General features: G+C 48.1%; 1 protein-coding gene across 1 annotated transcript; it reads left to right on the forward strand.

The window, feature by feature from the left end:
- Window positions 1–4,311: 4,311 nt before the first annotated feature.
- On the forward strand, window positions 4,312–5,927 carry LOC123143034 (transcription termination factor MTERF8, chloroplastic). Its single transcript, XM_044561796.1, has one exon. The coding sequence runs from the start codon at window positions 4,428–4,430 to the stop codon at window positions 5,595–5,597; it is 1,170 nt and encodes a 389-aa protein (XP_044417731.1). The 5' UTR covers window positions 4,312–4,427; the 3' UTR covers window positions 5,598–5,927.
- The last annotated feature ends 8,705 nt before the right edge of the window (window positions 5,928–14,632 follow it).

Below are 14,632 nucleotides of genomic sequence, written 5' to 3' on the forward strand. Positions count from 1 at the left end.
GCGCCGAAGCTGCATTCTGTTTTTAATTAGTGCAGTAGAGCTTAGTAGCTCACTTTGGTTTGGAACCTGTAGCTAGATGGCTCAGTTGGAAGAAAGGTTACTTTTACTCTGCCCTGGTGTATGTGTTGCTGTTGTAACAGATTCATTTTAGCAGCAGTTCGGATGGATGTCCCACGACTAATGTTATCATGTCAATATTTTGTGATGGGAGCATGTCTCTGGGTAGGAATATAGTTTTGGTTTATCTATCTGTGATAAGGTGGTTGATAGAAAATGTATGTGTGATTTTTCTGAAGGTGCTAACTTGATGTCAGTGTGACTCATGGCGCGGTTAGCTAACTTGCATTATGTGAAGATTTTACAGAAGATGTCGATAGCGGTGATGAAGATGGCAAGGATACGAAACCGAAAGCAAATGCTGGTGTGAAGAGAGTGGAGGCATGCATGCGAGTGCAGCGATTCGGTGCCTAGGCTCATCTGCACCCCGCGTTGAATAAAAAATTGAAAACAAATACTATAAAATTTTTAAAACATCCAATTTTTTTTGTGTGGTAGATAATTTGGTGTGTGAGATGCGCTCCAAATTTCAGGTCATTTGAACATCTGAGTAGCTCTCGGCAAAAAAGACAAATTTGGATTTGTAAAAAGGCTCACTGTTCATGTATCGTTCTGACCTTAATTTGTCTTTTTTGCTGAGAGCTACTCGTATGTCCAAATGACCTGAAATTTGGAGCAAACCTCACGTATCAAATTCTCTACCATACATAATTAATTTTGATTTTTTTGTATTTTTATGTTTTTTTTCTGGACTGGATGCAGATGAGCCCGGGCTCAGAAATGGATATTAGCATGCATGCATCTATTTGTGCCCGTTTTGAGCTTTGATTTTGTTTGGCCACATGGCTGCAAGGTGCTTCTTCAGTGGTAAAACATGTTTGATAGACAGATACCGTTACAAAAACATGTCTACTTGCTGTTTATTATAGGCTCCACTTTTGCAGTTACTGAAAAAGAGGACAATGGTGCCGAAAAGAAGATGGTGGTGTGACTAGCTACCCGAGTTCTTCGTTTCAGAGCATCTACAACCAGACTTGGCAAATCCGACCCCTCAAATGCCCGTGACACGTCTGAGCACTCCTCAAATTTCCATTCTCATAACTGGACATCCCAATTAGCATATCTCAAATCCATTCAAACTCATTCAACTACGTAAACGATGTATTACACACATCGTCTGGCTACTGTATCAGGACATGCTGTCGGACTACCAAAATTTGGCATGTGTTTACCTACATGCTAGCCCATCCACGGTTGCCCTTGCCCTTCCCGGGGCCCTTGCCGTTCTTCTTGCGGAAGTAGCGGTCGAAAATGCAGTATGGATTGAGTCGGATCTGCTCATCACTGGAAGTGCATGTGTTCCTCCGTTATCACTTCTTTAGAACGCGGGCGCGAATGTCTTCCTCCGTCGCCTCCGTCGCTACCATGTCGATAGCGAGTTAGGCCGCAGCGACCCTCATCCTCTGCTTCTCACGACAGGCACACCGGTTTTGGTAGGACTTGTACTTCGGCATACTGGTGATGGGGAAAGGGAGATTGGAAGGCTCCCCGGAGGACCACGGTGATCTAGCCCCGGAGGACCACGGTGATCCAGCCTCGGAGGATTCGGTCGCCGATGCACCGACGCAATGGACTTGCCCCAGACGGATCCCGCCATCAGTCAGGCACTTTCCTCCCGGGAGTGCCAGAGTGCAATGCGGACGGCCATTGCCTCCTCCAACCCGCATGAGATGACACCCCAGTCGACGGATCTGCTGCCCAGCCATGCCGGAGAAAGTTGGAGATCGCCGGACGGGAGCTTGGGTGACGAAGCGACTAGGGTTTGATCCGGTGAGTGGATGAGGACAAATATATGGGGTCTGGTGGGTTAGCATGAGCCGGATCTGATGTGGCGGACGCGTCCGGTCACTCCTGGGCCTTCCCATATCCGCCCCATATTTGGGCTAGATATGAGGGGTACCGGTCAGTCCGTGCGTTTGAGGCCGGTTTGAGGCGCCCATCTGGATCGGTTTTTTGACCGGTCACAAACCGGGCCATCCGCCCGGGCATTTGAGACAGGTTTGGCGTGCTCGGCTGTAGATGCTCTTAGTGCTCATACAGTTGAAGAGATGAAAAACTGAAATAGTTGCCACTGTACTGCTGAAAGACTTGCTAGTAGTGCTAAGATATTGAGTAACTTGCCCCGCAAAATTTTTTATTGAGTAACTTGCCCCACAAAAAGAAAGTAATTGAGTAACTTGAGGGTGAACGATTCTAATCGGCCAGCCGGCCGAAAGCTAGGCCCACTTGTTGTGGCCCTTCCTATTTCACGCCACGATCAATCCCGTCACGCGCCCCTCCCTTGCCCTGATCAATCCCCTCATGTGCTGTGACCCAACTCATCTGCTTTCCTTCCATGGTCCTTCTCTCCCTTGCAGGCCACAACCACCCGTCGTTTCTCCTCCCCCATCACATCCCTCCTGCAGCACCAGCAACCACCCACCACTGCGCTCCTGCTGTCGACGCCTTCCCAAATACCACCACTGCCCTTGCCGTGAACTCATATGATATTGCGTTCACCTAGCCAGGAAGCTGCAACTGCCCCCGCAGAGAGCTGCAACCACAAGTCCGAGAGCTGCAAAGCTTCCAGGCCCCGCAAGCCCTTGCTGTGCGGGGATGCTGCGACCGATGATGGGCGGAGCTACATGGAGGGGACCACCGTGTTGCAACCACCATGACAATGATCGAGGAATGACCGGACGGTGAGAGCCATTGCTGGAATCGAAGGCAACCTCTGCTGGGATTGTGACCACGAGGCCGAGATGCTACAACCAGCCATCGTGGTGTCAGGCACCACCGGAAGCTGGAATTAGAGGTTTTCTGATGCTGGAACCAGTGCGTACTCGTGCTGGAACCGGGTGCACGCCGGTGATGGAACTGTGCTATGGCAATGCTGGAACCGATGCACGCTCATGCTAGAACCCGGTGCATGCCTATGCTGGAACTGTGCTATGGCACGCCGGTGATGGAACTGTGCTATGGCAATGCTGGAACCGATGCACGCTCATGCTAGAACCCGATGCACGCTACAGCAATGACTGGTGGTTGCTTCCACAATGACCCGTTACATCGGTGGATTCACGACGAAAGCTGCAAACTGGCGACCCGATTTGTTGGGACCAACACCGCAATTTGCTGCGTGGGGGATGACCATCGATGTGGAGCAGAGCAACGACCGGGGGCGATGGTGCTACCAAGGTTGAACGGCAACACTGGGAAAAGCTGTTGTCCGCAACCTATATTTTCTTCAACTGACCAGGAATTTGTCACCGGCGACGTCGGCGAGCGTCAAAGGCAAGTCAGCGACCGTCGCCGACGAGGCAAGGAAGCTGGCTCACTGGTGTCTGCACGCGAGGGACATCCACCATGGTTTTCTCAAGAGAAGGAAGCGAAGCGGTGGGCCCCCGGGAGGGGGAGGATAAGGGGAACGGCTGGCTACAAATCACCCGATTGAATGTGCGTTGTGTGATAGAGCTATATTCGGCAGATCTCGGGTAGGAGGTCCTGCACTAAGGGTCTTGAGATGATGGTAACAATGACACGAGTTTTTATCCAAGTTTGGACTCTCTTTCAAGATAAAACCGTACATCTTGCTTGCATTTTATTGCTTTAGGATGGAGTACAAAGTACAGTCGATCTACCCGAGATTGTTGTGTGTTTCTTACAAGCCCCATCCCTCGATTTATATAGGGCTATACCCTAGTCGACGTACGAAGAGAACTCCTATACATGACTTCCTATATTGTGGAGTATACGACAAGTCTTCAGGAGGCTTCATTTCATATGCCATGGGCCGCTTCGACGTGACGCACTGGTGAACCGACATAGGATCCTTGGCCCGGCCCACTAGGCCGGGAGACGACGTGGTGAGAGACCACAACCGAGACACCTCTAGTAGCCACTGAACCAGTCTTGTAAGTCTGGACACTCCTCAATTTTTCCGAGCAATTCTTCTGCTTGAGTTGTTGGTTTTGAGATCTGGTTCAACGAGTCCTCACTTATACAATTTCTTGATCACTGGATCGAGTAATTTTAACATGTTCCTTCTTATGTTTTGAGATAATCAAACAAATGTCTCACATCTATTATGTACTCTTATTTTTTATATGAAAATGGGAGGTAAGAGAGAGCATGCTAAAATTTACCCTTAAGTTTTCAACTGTACATGTCGCTCCAGCCCTCCCCTCTATGAGACACACTGACGCGTGGGGTCACTTGGTCAGCATCCAGGTCGAACCGGACCACTTCCACGCAAAAATCAAATCTTGATCACTCTCCTCTAAGCTCCAGCCCTTCCCTCGCCGCCGGCGCCGCCGCGACCTCGCGCCGCCATGCTCCGCCTCCGAAGCTGCCTCCTCGCCCAACTCCTCTCGCCGCGCTCCGCCTCCCCCCTCTCCCCTCTCCACCGACTCCTCTCCGCGGCCGCGGCCGCGCCCGCCTTTTCCCCAGACCCTAGCATCTTCGCCGTGGAGGAGTACCTCGTCTCCACCTGCGGCCTCACCCGCCCGCAGGCCCTCAAGGCCACCCCCAAGCTCTCCCACCTCAAGTCCCCCGCTAACCCCGACGCCGTCCGCACCTTCCTCGCCGGCCTCGGCCTCTCCGGCGCCGATGTCGCCGCCCTCGTCGCCAGCGACCCGCAGCTCCTCTGCGCCAGCGTGGAGAAGACCCTGGCCCGTAACGTCGACGAGCTAACCGGCCTCGGTCTCTCGCGTCCCGACATCGCGCGGCTCATCTCGCTCACGTCCGCCGGCGGCCATTTCCGCTGCAGAGCCATCGTCTCCAGGCTGCAGTACTACCTGCCCCTCTTCGGCTCCCCCGAGAACCTCCTCCGGGCTCTGAGCCACAGTTTCTACCTCATCGGCGCCGACATCGAGAGGAGGATCAAGCCCAACGTCGCGCTCCTGCAGGAGTGCGGGCTAGCTGCTTGTGATATTGCCAAGCTGTGCCGCTCCAAACCGAGGATGCTCATCACCAGACTGGAAAGCATCCAGGCGATGGTGGAGTGTGCAGAAGGCCTTGGTGTGCCCCGTGGCTCTCCAATGTTCAAGCATGCGCTGGATGCTGTCTCATTCATAAGTGCGGAGAAGATCGCCACCAAAGTGGACTACCTGAAGAAGACGTTCAGGTGGTCAGATGCTGAGGTGGGCATGGCCTTGTGTAGGTCTCCAATGATGCTGAGGCATTCTATGGATGCACTGCAGAGCAAATCAGAGTTCCTTATCTCCGAGGTCGGGTTGGAACCGGAGTACATCGCTCATCGGCCGGCAATGCTCAATTATAGCCTGGATGGCCGGCTCAGGCCCCGGTACTATGTTGTGAAGTTTCTCAAGGCAAATGGATTGCTAGATCGCGGCAGGGACTACTATTCAGTTTTCAGTTATGTCGAGAAGGTATTTGTTCAGAGGTACATATGCCCTTACAAGGATGCTGCGCCACACCTCGCTGAAGACTATGATGCTGCACACAGGGGGGGAGTGCCAGCTAATTTCAAATTCACATGAGCCAAGAACGGGCAATGAAAATTGGTAACTTTGTATGACATGACAGAGTTTTCATTCTGTCTAGTAAGCTGGTAATTCACGTTAGTGTTTATTTTTCCGCCTAAATGGAAGTTGGTTTTCTGTTCAAGTATCCCTGCCTCTGGCACATACTGGTTTGGTCATTGTTAATGACTAGTGAAGCTGATAATTTTATTCCTGATCCCTGATGTGTTGTCATTTAGTAGACAAGAAAGCATTGCCTACGATCTCTGAAAATGAGGGTCAATGGATATATTTGTGTTTCCAACTTCCGTATAGGACAATGAAATAAAGCAATAGAATTGTCCTGCATCGTTTTGCACTAAGTATATCAGTATGATTTCCGTTCATTCCAGATTTTCTATTTCCATTTTCATTTCAGTGTCTTTTGTTTTCCACCATATGTAAGTTAGTATTCCCTCCGTCCGGAAATACTTGTCGTAGAAATGGATACAAATGGATGTATCTAGAACTAAAATACATCTAGATACGTCCATTCCTCGGACAAGTATTTCCGGACGGAGGGAGTACTAAGTTATTGCAGTTCAGTATTTTATATCTAAATTGTGCTTAGAAAATACTCCCTCCGTCCCAAAATAAGTGTCTCAACTTTGCCCTAATTTTAGTACAAAGTTGTACTAAAGGTAAGACACTTATTTTGGGACAGAGGGAGTATGTTTCTGTTGGGTAGCTTCTATGCCCTTTGATTTCTTTCCCCTTATCCTTCTAAGATTAATTATCTTTGTTCCTAAATCCTGTAACTGAATTTTACTTCTGCTGAGAAAACTTTGAATCTTGAAAAGGTGACCTATTTGAATTAGTCCCATCATTTACATCTGTCATTGATCATCAAACTAAACCAATGAAGGTGACATGAATTAGTCTTATCATTTTTGCCAAACAAACCAAGGTTATATTATACATACATACGGAGGTTTCAGTAACTAGAGAGAACAGTTTGGTTGGTAACTAAATTCATTTTTTGTTCATTGCGAGCTACAACAGGTCAACGGTTCAGTTTATGGAATGGTTCATTACCTGTATGCTTGCTATGAGAAGCTGTGCATTTTTCTTCAGGCCGATTATTCCAGAAGGAAAAACGTGTGCTTTTACACTAATGTTCTACTCCCTCCGTTCGAAATTACTTGTCATAGAAATGGGATGTATCTAGACGTATTTTAGTTCTAGATACATCCATTTTCGAGACAAGTAATTCTGAACGGAGGGAGTATGTGCGGCTGGGTGGGAGAACTTTCTTCAGTCCTCATTTTTTTTTTCAAGAAGTTGGGGTTCAATGGGAGTGAAACAACTGGTTTGCAGGATGAACACTTTTTTTTTGTCTTGCCGTGTGATTATTTGTGGAGTATTCATTTGTTGTTTTAGTGCATCTTAATTCTTAACTATGTTGGCACCTGCCTCAGCCCTGTTCATGATCCTTGCGGCCTTGTACAGTTGTCGTTCTTAGCTCTGTGGTTTCTGCTGGTGCTCTCTTTTCTCTCTGGTTTTTGACTCGTAAGAACAGCACGCAGGCTGCCAGATGGTTTCAGAAAGAAAATTGATTTTAGCTTAGCCTGAACAATGTGCAGGCAGCCAGATGGTTTCTTATCAATCAGAATGAACTATTATTAGCTATATTTTTCTGTAGCAGCCAAGCTTGCAGGGGGCAAGTTTCTACACCTCTGATGGGTTATTTCGGACCGGCACGAAGCTGAACTAAATTTAGCCATTTCCAGGTCTGGTCTGAGCTCTTTCTAGTCTGGAATGAATGGATGAGGACCGCATCTGCATCTTCTTCATCTTAACCTTAATTAGTGTTGGCATTTGAGATGTGCTCTGAAGTGTGTGGGGGTTGGAACAGATCGATGCAACTGATTGTTGATTGATTCATCACTGTTTTGCCTCTGTCCCTGTCTCCCTGACCGAGCTTTAGTCCGGCGTGCAAAAAGTATAGTCTGCACATATAGATTGTTACTAGCAGAAGGGCCCGTGCGTTGCAACAGGAGAAAAAAATATATTATAATCTTCAATGGCTATGACAACATTTTGCTGCATTACTAAGATACACTATCATCCTCTTTCTCATTACATGTGTTGGCCTAGGTGGGGCGATTCCCAAACGTATTTTTCCAGCCGCTACCGTGTGAGTCGGCATAGGTGGGGGGATTCCCTTGTCTAAAACGTATTTTTCAAGCCGCTACTGCATGGGGGTTTCCTTTTTGGCGCGTAGCGACCTAGCGTGTACTCCTTCCTGCCTTCGACCCAGTTTTGGGCCGGCCCATTTTCTGCTTTTTTCCTCATCGGCTTTGGGAAGGTCACTAGTTTTTTTTTCTTTTTTGTCTTTCTTTTTGTGAACATCTTTTCAAATTTGTGAATATTTTCGTGTAATCGTGAACAAATTCTCATAATCATAAACTTTTTTAAACTCATGACCATATTCGAAATCCTGAACATTTTAAATTCGTGAATATTTTTACAAATTTGCGCCTATTTTTAAATCATGAACATTTTTTGAATTCATAAACATTTAGTACTATTTGCAGATATTTTTATAAAACTGTGAACATTTTTTTAACTATTTTTATTGAATCGGGGATCATTTTTATAATTGACGAACATTTTTCTGAAAATTGGTGGAACCATTTTTAAAATTCACTAAGATTTTTTTGATTTAAAAAATATTTTTTGAAATGCATGATCACTTTTTGAATCAGCGAATATTTATGAATCAATAAACTATTTTGTAATTCATGAATAGCTTTTGATTTTAGGAAATTTTTTAAAATTTATGATTTTTTGTTGAATTGGCGAAAAGTTTGTTCAAAATTAATATTTTTTAATACACAATTTTATTTTCAAAATCTTGAACATTGTTTTGCTCAAAATTGTGATGTTTGTTTTTCAAAATCACGAACTGTTTTTGAATCCACAAACTTTTTTTGTTTTATTGAACATTTTATTAGAAAGATCTTATTTTTTAAAATTTGGGAACCTGTTTGAAATCCCAATTTGTTTAAAGTAGAAAAAAAATACCGAAAACAAAAATAGAAAACCAAATTAAAAAACAGGCTGCCCACACATGGGTCGGTCCAAACGGACGCAATGTGTCTTCTGCTAGCGAGGAGAGCGCCGTATAGAATGTTCCTACTGCGTGGGCCGGTCCAGGTGGTGGATTTCCCTGTGCGAAACGTTTTTTTTTTGTCACTTATAGGTTGCATATCCCTAAAAAAACTTATAGATGGCATCGAGGGGTAGTATTTACAAGTTTGCAGGCAATTTCGTGACGGACAGACAGAAGCACTAATCCCTTTAGTAGTAGGTATACCGTATACATGAGGAATGAGTTTGCATACCAACAAAATACTGGCAGGATGGGGCTATGGCATTTGGTATTGGCAGAACGTGAAGAAATAAGTATTCTACACTTGTGTGTACCCAGAATCTCCCTCGACGGCGATTCCATGAAGCTACAGGAAATTCGCACTACCTCCTTCAAATTTTCATTAACTCAAATAGAGTTTTCTTTTCTAGATTTCAAGATTCCTATTGTTTCTATCCCCTGCAAAATCAACAGGGGTCTACAGAGGAACAAATTTCTAAAGACTATTATTATACTCCAACAAAGTTATTTCTATGAGATTTGTCTAAATTTTTTTTTTGAGAATCACTGGGGAAGAGTTCTTCCACCTGAATATATTTGTCAGACCAACCCAGACGACACCAGGAGCCCGAAGCTTGCAACAACTCAATGACAACCAAAGGGAGGATCTTGAGCATACACAACAACAGGAGGAGACCATGCGAAGGGCAGCCAAAGAGAAACAGATGAAGAACACACCACCGTTAACCCCAAGCTGGGTGCACCACCACGACCGCCGAACGCACCACCCTCAACCACACACAACAACAGAAAGCCGTCGTTTGAGTCTCCAAGACGACACCTCCAAGGAGGTAGTGTTGTCGAGCACACAACATCATCATCCAACCCGGAGAGAATGATCTTAGGTTTTCACCTGGAGACCATAAAAGCAGTACTGTAGGTGCGGAACTCCACAATGGCACATCCAGCAAGGAGAACAACGGTCCAAGACGCCGCTCCCATCGACATCAACATAGTTGATGCAGGGATCTCACCCGAAGTTTGAGAACATCCCTACAGCATGACGGTAGTCCACCACCACCATTGAACCCTCCACGCAACGAAGAAGCACGACGAACTACCACATCCAAGTGCATCTCATGGAGAGCATCGATGACCAAAATTCAGCACTAGGCATTGATCCACCAATGGCCGACCGGATGCAGGCCACCGAATGCAGCTCGAGCCATCGTGCCCCACGGAGCACCATGTCAGCAAGGAGATAAGGAGCATTGGCCGAGGCCAAGAACCACCATGGTTCTTCTGCAACCATACATCAGGCACGCCAACACACCCCATGGTGCCACCGCGCGTCGCCGGAGACCAGATCCGAAGCGCCCGCCACACCAACTGAAGGGGGGGGGGTATAAATCAAAACTAGCTATCGCAGCACCGCCACCAATCCACCACCACCTCCACCACAACCACTCGCAACCACTCACCGCCACCACCTCTGCCCCAAGATGTACCACTATGGCCAAGATGCGACTGGATCTAGCCAGGCTAGCAAGCCACCACCAGCAGCACACCTCCGTCAAACCATCACCACCAGACTCACTCCCGCCGCCTTGCTCACCAGAACCAGATCAACCCGCACGACAAGAAGCAGGGTACCTTTAGCGAGCGCCCTGGCCAATACCACCGACGCTGGCCTCGCATGTGACTGCGCCCCCATGGCCGAGGACATTAGAGGCAGTGCCACGACCAGGGAACGACGTGTCCCGAAGGCCCAGATTGAGTCCTCCCACATGCAGCCATGCATCCACCACCAAGAGCTGTCTAGAGGCGGCCCTGTCGCTGAGAGGGGTGCCGCCCCCGTGAGTAGAACACGCCGGTCACCCTATGCCAGACCAACTCACGTCACCAGACCCCCGACCGTCATTAGATCTGTGTTGTAATATCGACCGACCAAAGACAACTGCGCCGCCACCACCTTCCCTGGGACATGCATCCCGTATTGTGAGAGGAGACTCCTTTGCGTGTTGCAGCCTCACAACACTCTCCTTGACATCTTCGTCCGCCTTGAGGAGGCGCTGGTGTCGGTGTCAAAACCGACGGATCTCGGGTAGGGGGTCCCGAACTGTGCATCTAAGGTTGATGGTAACAGGAGACAGGGGACACGATGTTTACCCAGGTTCGGGCCCTCTCTATGGAGGTAATACCCTACTTCCTGCTTGATTGATCTTGATGAATATGAGTGTTACAAGAGTTGATCTACCACGAGATCGTAATGGCTAAACCCTAGAAGCTAGCCTATGGTTATGATAATGAGTATCCGCCTATCCGGACTACCCTCTCCGGTTTATATAGACACCGGAGAGATCTAGGGTTACAATGGAGTCGGTTACACAAAAAGGAATCTACATTCACTTTCCGTACACCTTCCATTCAAGCATCTTTTCACAAGATACTGAACAATCCATCTCTATACAGGACTGGATAAGTAAAGTGGTATCAATCTGGTGTCCGGCGCCCCTTCCCGAAGACTCAGCGACCGCACTGCTGATGAGAATGCTGACACCGACACCGTACCAGGTGTCTGCAGAGAAGGGCGAGAACAAGGAGACCAGAGGTGATCTCGGCCCTGAGGATAAATTAGACGCTGTGTTCGGGGAAACCGGAACCCTTTTGCCCGAGGGCAAAGGTGCAGAGGAAGCCCTCCATGGTAAGAAGAGGGCCGCTTCCGAAGATCGAGAGGGGAAACCTTCCAAGAAAGGAAAAATGCCATCGTCGGGTGGTTCAGGCCGGGCAAGCGATGTTGCCGTAGAGTTTCATGATGAGGACAAACCTCTGGCCAAACCGTAAGTGAAGCCGGGCACTTTAAACGTACCTCATTCCTTTCCTATTAGTGAAGTGATCATCCGATATATGTACATCCTCGCAGGTTAACGCCTGGTGTTTCTCAATCGTCCTCCTCCTCGGGAGACCTTCTTCTGGAGATGATGGAGAGCGTACGCCTTCTCCGGCTTCCTCGCCCAACAAGGCGGATGATTCTGAGGTATCGTCCCGGAGGGCTCCTCCCGATCGACAAGCAGTGCAGGGGACGAAGAAGGCATTACCCGAAGGGGGTGCCTCTGTCACTCAGGGTTCGGAAGTCAAGAATGACGGCCCCGAACTATCCGGTTTACAGCCGGAAACCATTCCAGAGGCGAGTAAGCGGATTCCTTCAAAGGAATGCCGTACTCCGGCGGCGGTGTCCAAAGACCCTGGAGCGCCGGAAATGATGATGGACATGCTGCGACAAGCGTCCGTTTCATAGGAGCACCGTGCCTTAATGGTTACGGTGGTCGAAAAGGTTTTGTCCACAAAGAGCGGATTGAACGAAGCCTTCACGAGCCTTCTAAGAGGCTTCGAGGTTTGTGATGTAATTTTGCCAATTGAATTGTATTGACAGAATGCACCTGTTGTATATACAGTAGCCCCTGAGACTCGGATTGCGTACCGAAGGAGGTGATCGGAGGATCAAAAAGATATGCACAGGTACTAACCTTGATTTAATTTTAAATACAGGCTGTCCCCTCCCCGGCAGCTACTCGGAATATGGAAGTGGCCGAACTGCAGCGAAAGCTGGACATTGCGGGGGATGACATTGCATTGAACAACAGGCGTCTTGACGACTCGCAAGGTATATATTTCGAGCATTCTTTACACCAATGTGCTTGTGATTGAGGCCTGGCGCGGAAGAGAGTTTTATATGAAATGCGCGTGAATGCAGATGGTGTTGCCGTCGTTGAAGCTCTTCGGGCGGAGCTAGTCCGGGCCAAGGAGCAGGCCTGGTGTAGTAATGCGGCTGCCGAAAAGGCATTGGCTGATCTTAGAGCAGAACAAGCAGCTCGGCGCCAAAATGAGAAGAAAATATCCGCACTAGCGCTTGAATTGGAGAATGCTGCCATTCGCTGTGAATATCTTGAGAAGGAGAGTAAAGCCAGAACGGCTGAGCTTGATAAGGCCTTACAAGAGGTGAGTGAAGCTCGGTCTGAATCCAGGGCAGCTCGGGAAGAGATTCGGCAGGCTAAGGAGATAGCGGCCGGTAAGCCCTTTTTGCTTCAGACTAAGTTCGGCGATCCGGACTATGCTCAGCTGAACCAGGTCTGGAGTTCTCCGGCTAAATTTTTGGACTTGCAGAAGAGTTCTTCCGATGCGGCGCAGTTTTACCAAGCGCAAGAGGGGTATGCAACGGAGAAGCTTTTCTAGTCACAATTTGGCGCATCAAAGCGCCCTTTGTTGCTGAATGAACAGATGTCCCAATGGGCCGAACTTCATAGGATATCCGGCGACGCCATGAAGAACGTTGTAGTCCGGTTGTGGCCAAATGAGCCTATTCCAAAGAGTTACTTTGGCTTGGTGCAGCGTCTTGTTGACGTGGTGCCGTGTATCGGTGCTGTGAAGCGTTCAGCGTGCATTGAAGGTGCACGGATGGCTCTTGCCCGAGTCAAGACATTCTGGGGTAAGATGAAGGCCATCGATGTTGCGGCGAAGAGTCCGCCCAAGGGCAAGGACCGTAATGAGCCGGAGCATTTTTTTGAAGACGTCCTGGAAGCCGCCTACCTGATAGTGGGTCAATGCTCGAAGAACATAATGTTCAAGTGATGTGTATTAGAGTTGTAAAAGACAATTTTATAATTGATATATTTTTATATTTTGCTCGAAAGCTTGTGCTACTCCTGTGCGGCCGTTTTAATATAATCTGAAAGTTTTCCAGTCGTCGGCTTCATCCCCCTCGTAGGAAGTACGTGGGTGTTCGGAAAAAGCATGTAATCACTCTTGATCCAACGTCTTGGTCCATAAAGGAGGTGACAATGCGGCGAACCAGGCAATCGGACTATAGGGCGTTAACACTTTCACTTAGCCATAGGAGTTTTATAGTTGGGGCTATGACATAGCCCCTGGTGTGCATACGACTTATTCCGCTATGGTGCGTTACATATATGACCGGAAAAGGAGGTCCTTCATGTTACACGGGGGAATCGCGACAGATTCCGATAAGTCATCGAGTGGTTGACCATCTCGCGCAGCATCATGACAGTCGGTTTTCAGCTTTCTCTACTAGCCGATAGAGCGGAATGTAGGGTAGCAAGCACAGGAGCCGGGCAACCCAACCACTGACCCAAGACATGATTCGGAGCTGATGCATATAAGGCCAAAACTCGTGACGCCGAAGTACGCTATAAAGCTGTTCGGACTTTGCTGGCAACTCATTTGTTCCCGTACCGAGCCCCTGGCAGGTAATGCTGAGGTGCATATGCAGAGTGGCCATTAAGGCCGTACTCATTGCTGAGAGAGTATGGAAGATTAGTTCGGATAAAATTTTACTGGGAGTAGAGCAATGTGCCAATGATAAATTCATATATATATATATATATATATATATATATATATATATATATATAACGCCAACCTGGCTATTTGACATGCTTGGGGTCGGGAACGGAGGAAAAAAGGCATAATACAGGCTAAAAAAATAAAGAGTTTGGTCTACAAAAAGTTATTTTGGACCTCCTGTCGCACGTCTGCGTCGCCCGTCCTCGAGGGGGGGGGGATCCTTAACGGAGGTAGCCCCTTAGGTGAGTGTACGGATCCGAACTCCGATAGAGTCCGTTGTAGATGCTGTCCTTTTTGTCACCTGTTTCTTAAGATATAATAAAGAAAGAAAAACAGAAAACGGATAAAAAACGTTACCGGAATGTTTGCAGGGTTGTCCGTATTGTGCTTCCGTCGATGCCCATGGTATCTTGAGTGCGTAGTGATGTACACACAGTGTAAACCTTGCTGGTATAAGAGGTGGGTGACGGAAGCCGAACAGCTATTTCTGTTCCGGGAGTCGTCGAACTTCGTAGGGAAATTGTTTCTGGCCCCTGGCGTTCGGCTGGTGAGCCGCTCC

Source organism: Triticum aestivum, chromosome 6D (assembly GCF_018294505.1).
Source record: "Triticum aestivum cultivar Chinese Spring chromosome 6D, IWGSC CS RefSeq v2.1, whole genome shotgun sequence".
Classification (NCBI taxonomy): Eukaryota; Viridiplantae; Streptophyta; class Magnoliopsida; order Poales; family Poaceae; genus Triticum; species Triticum aestivum.

Excerpts from the sequence above, each read along its gene's own strand:
- LOC123143034 (XM_044561796.1), top strand. The coding sequence starts at position 4,428 with ATGCTCCGCCTCCGAAGCTGCCTCCTCGCCCAACTCCTCTCGCCGCGC.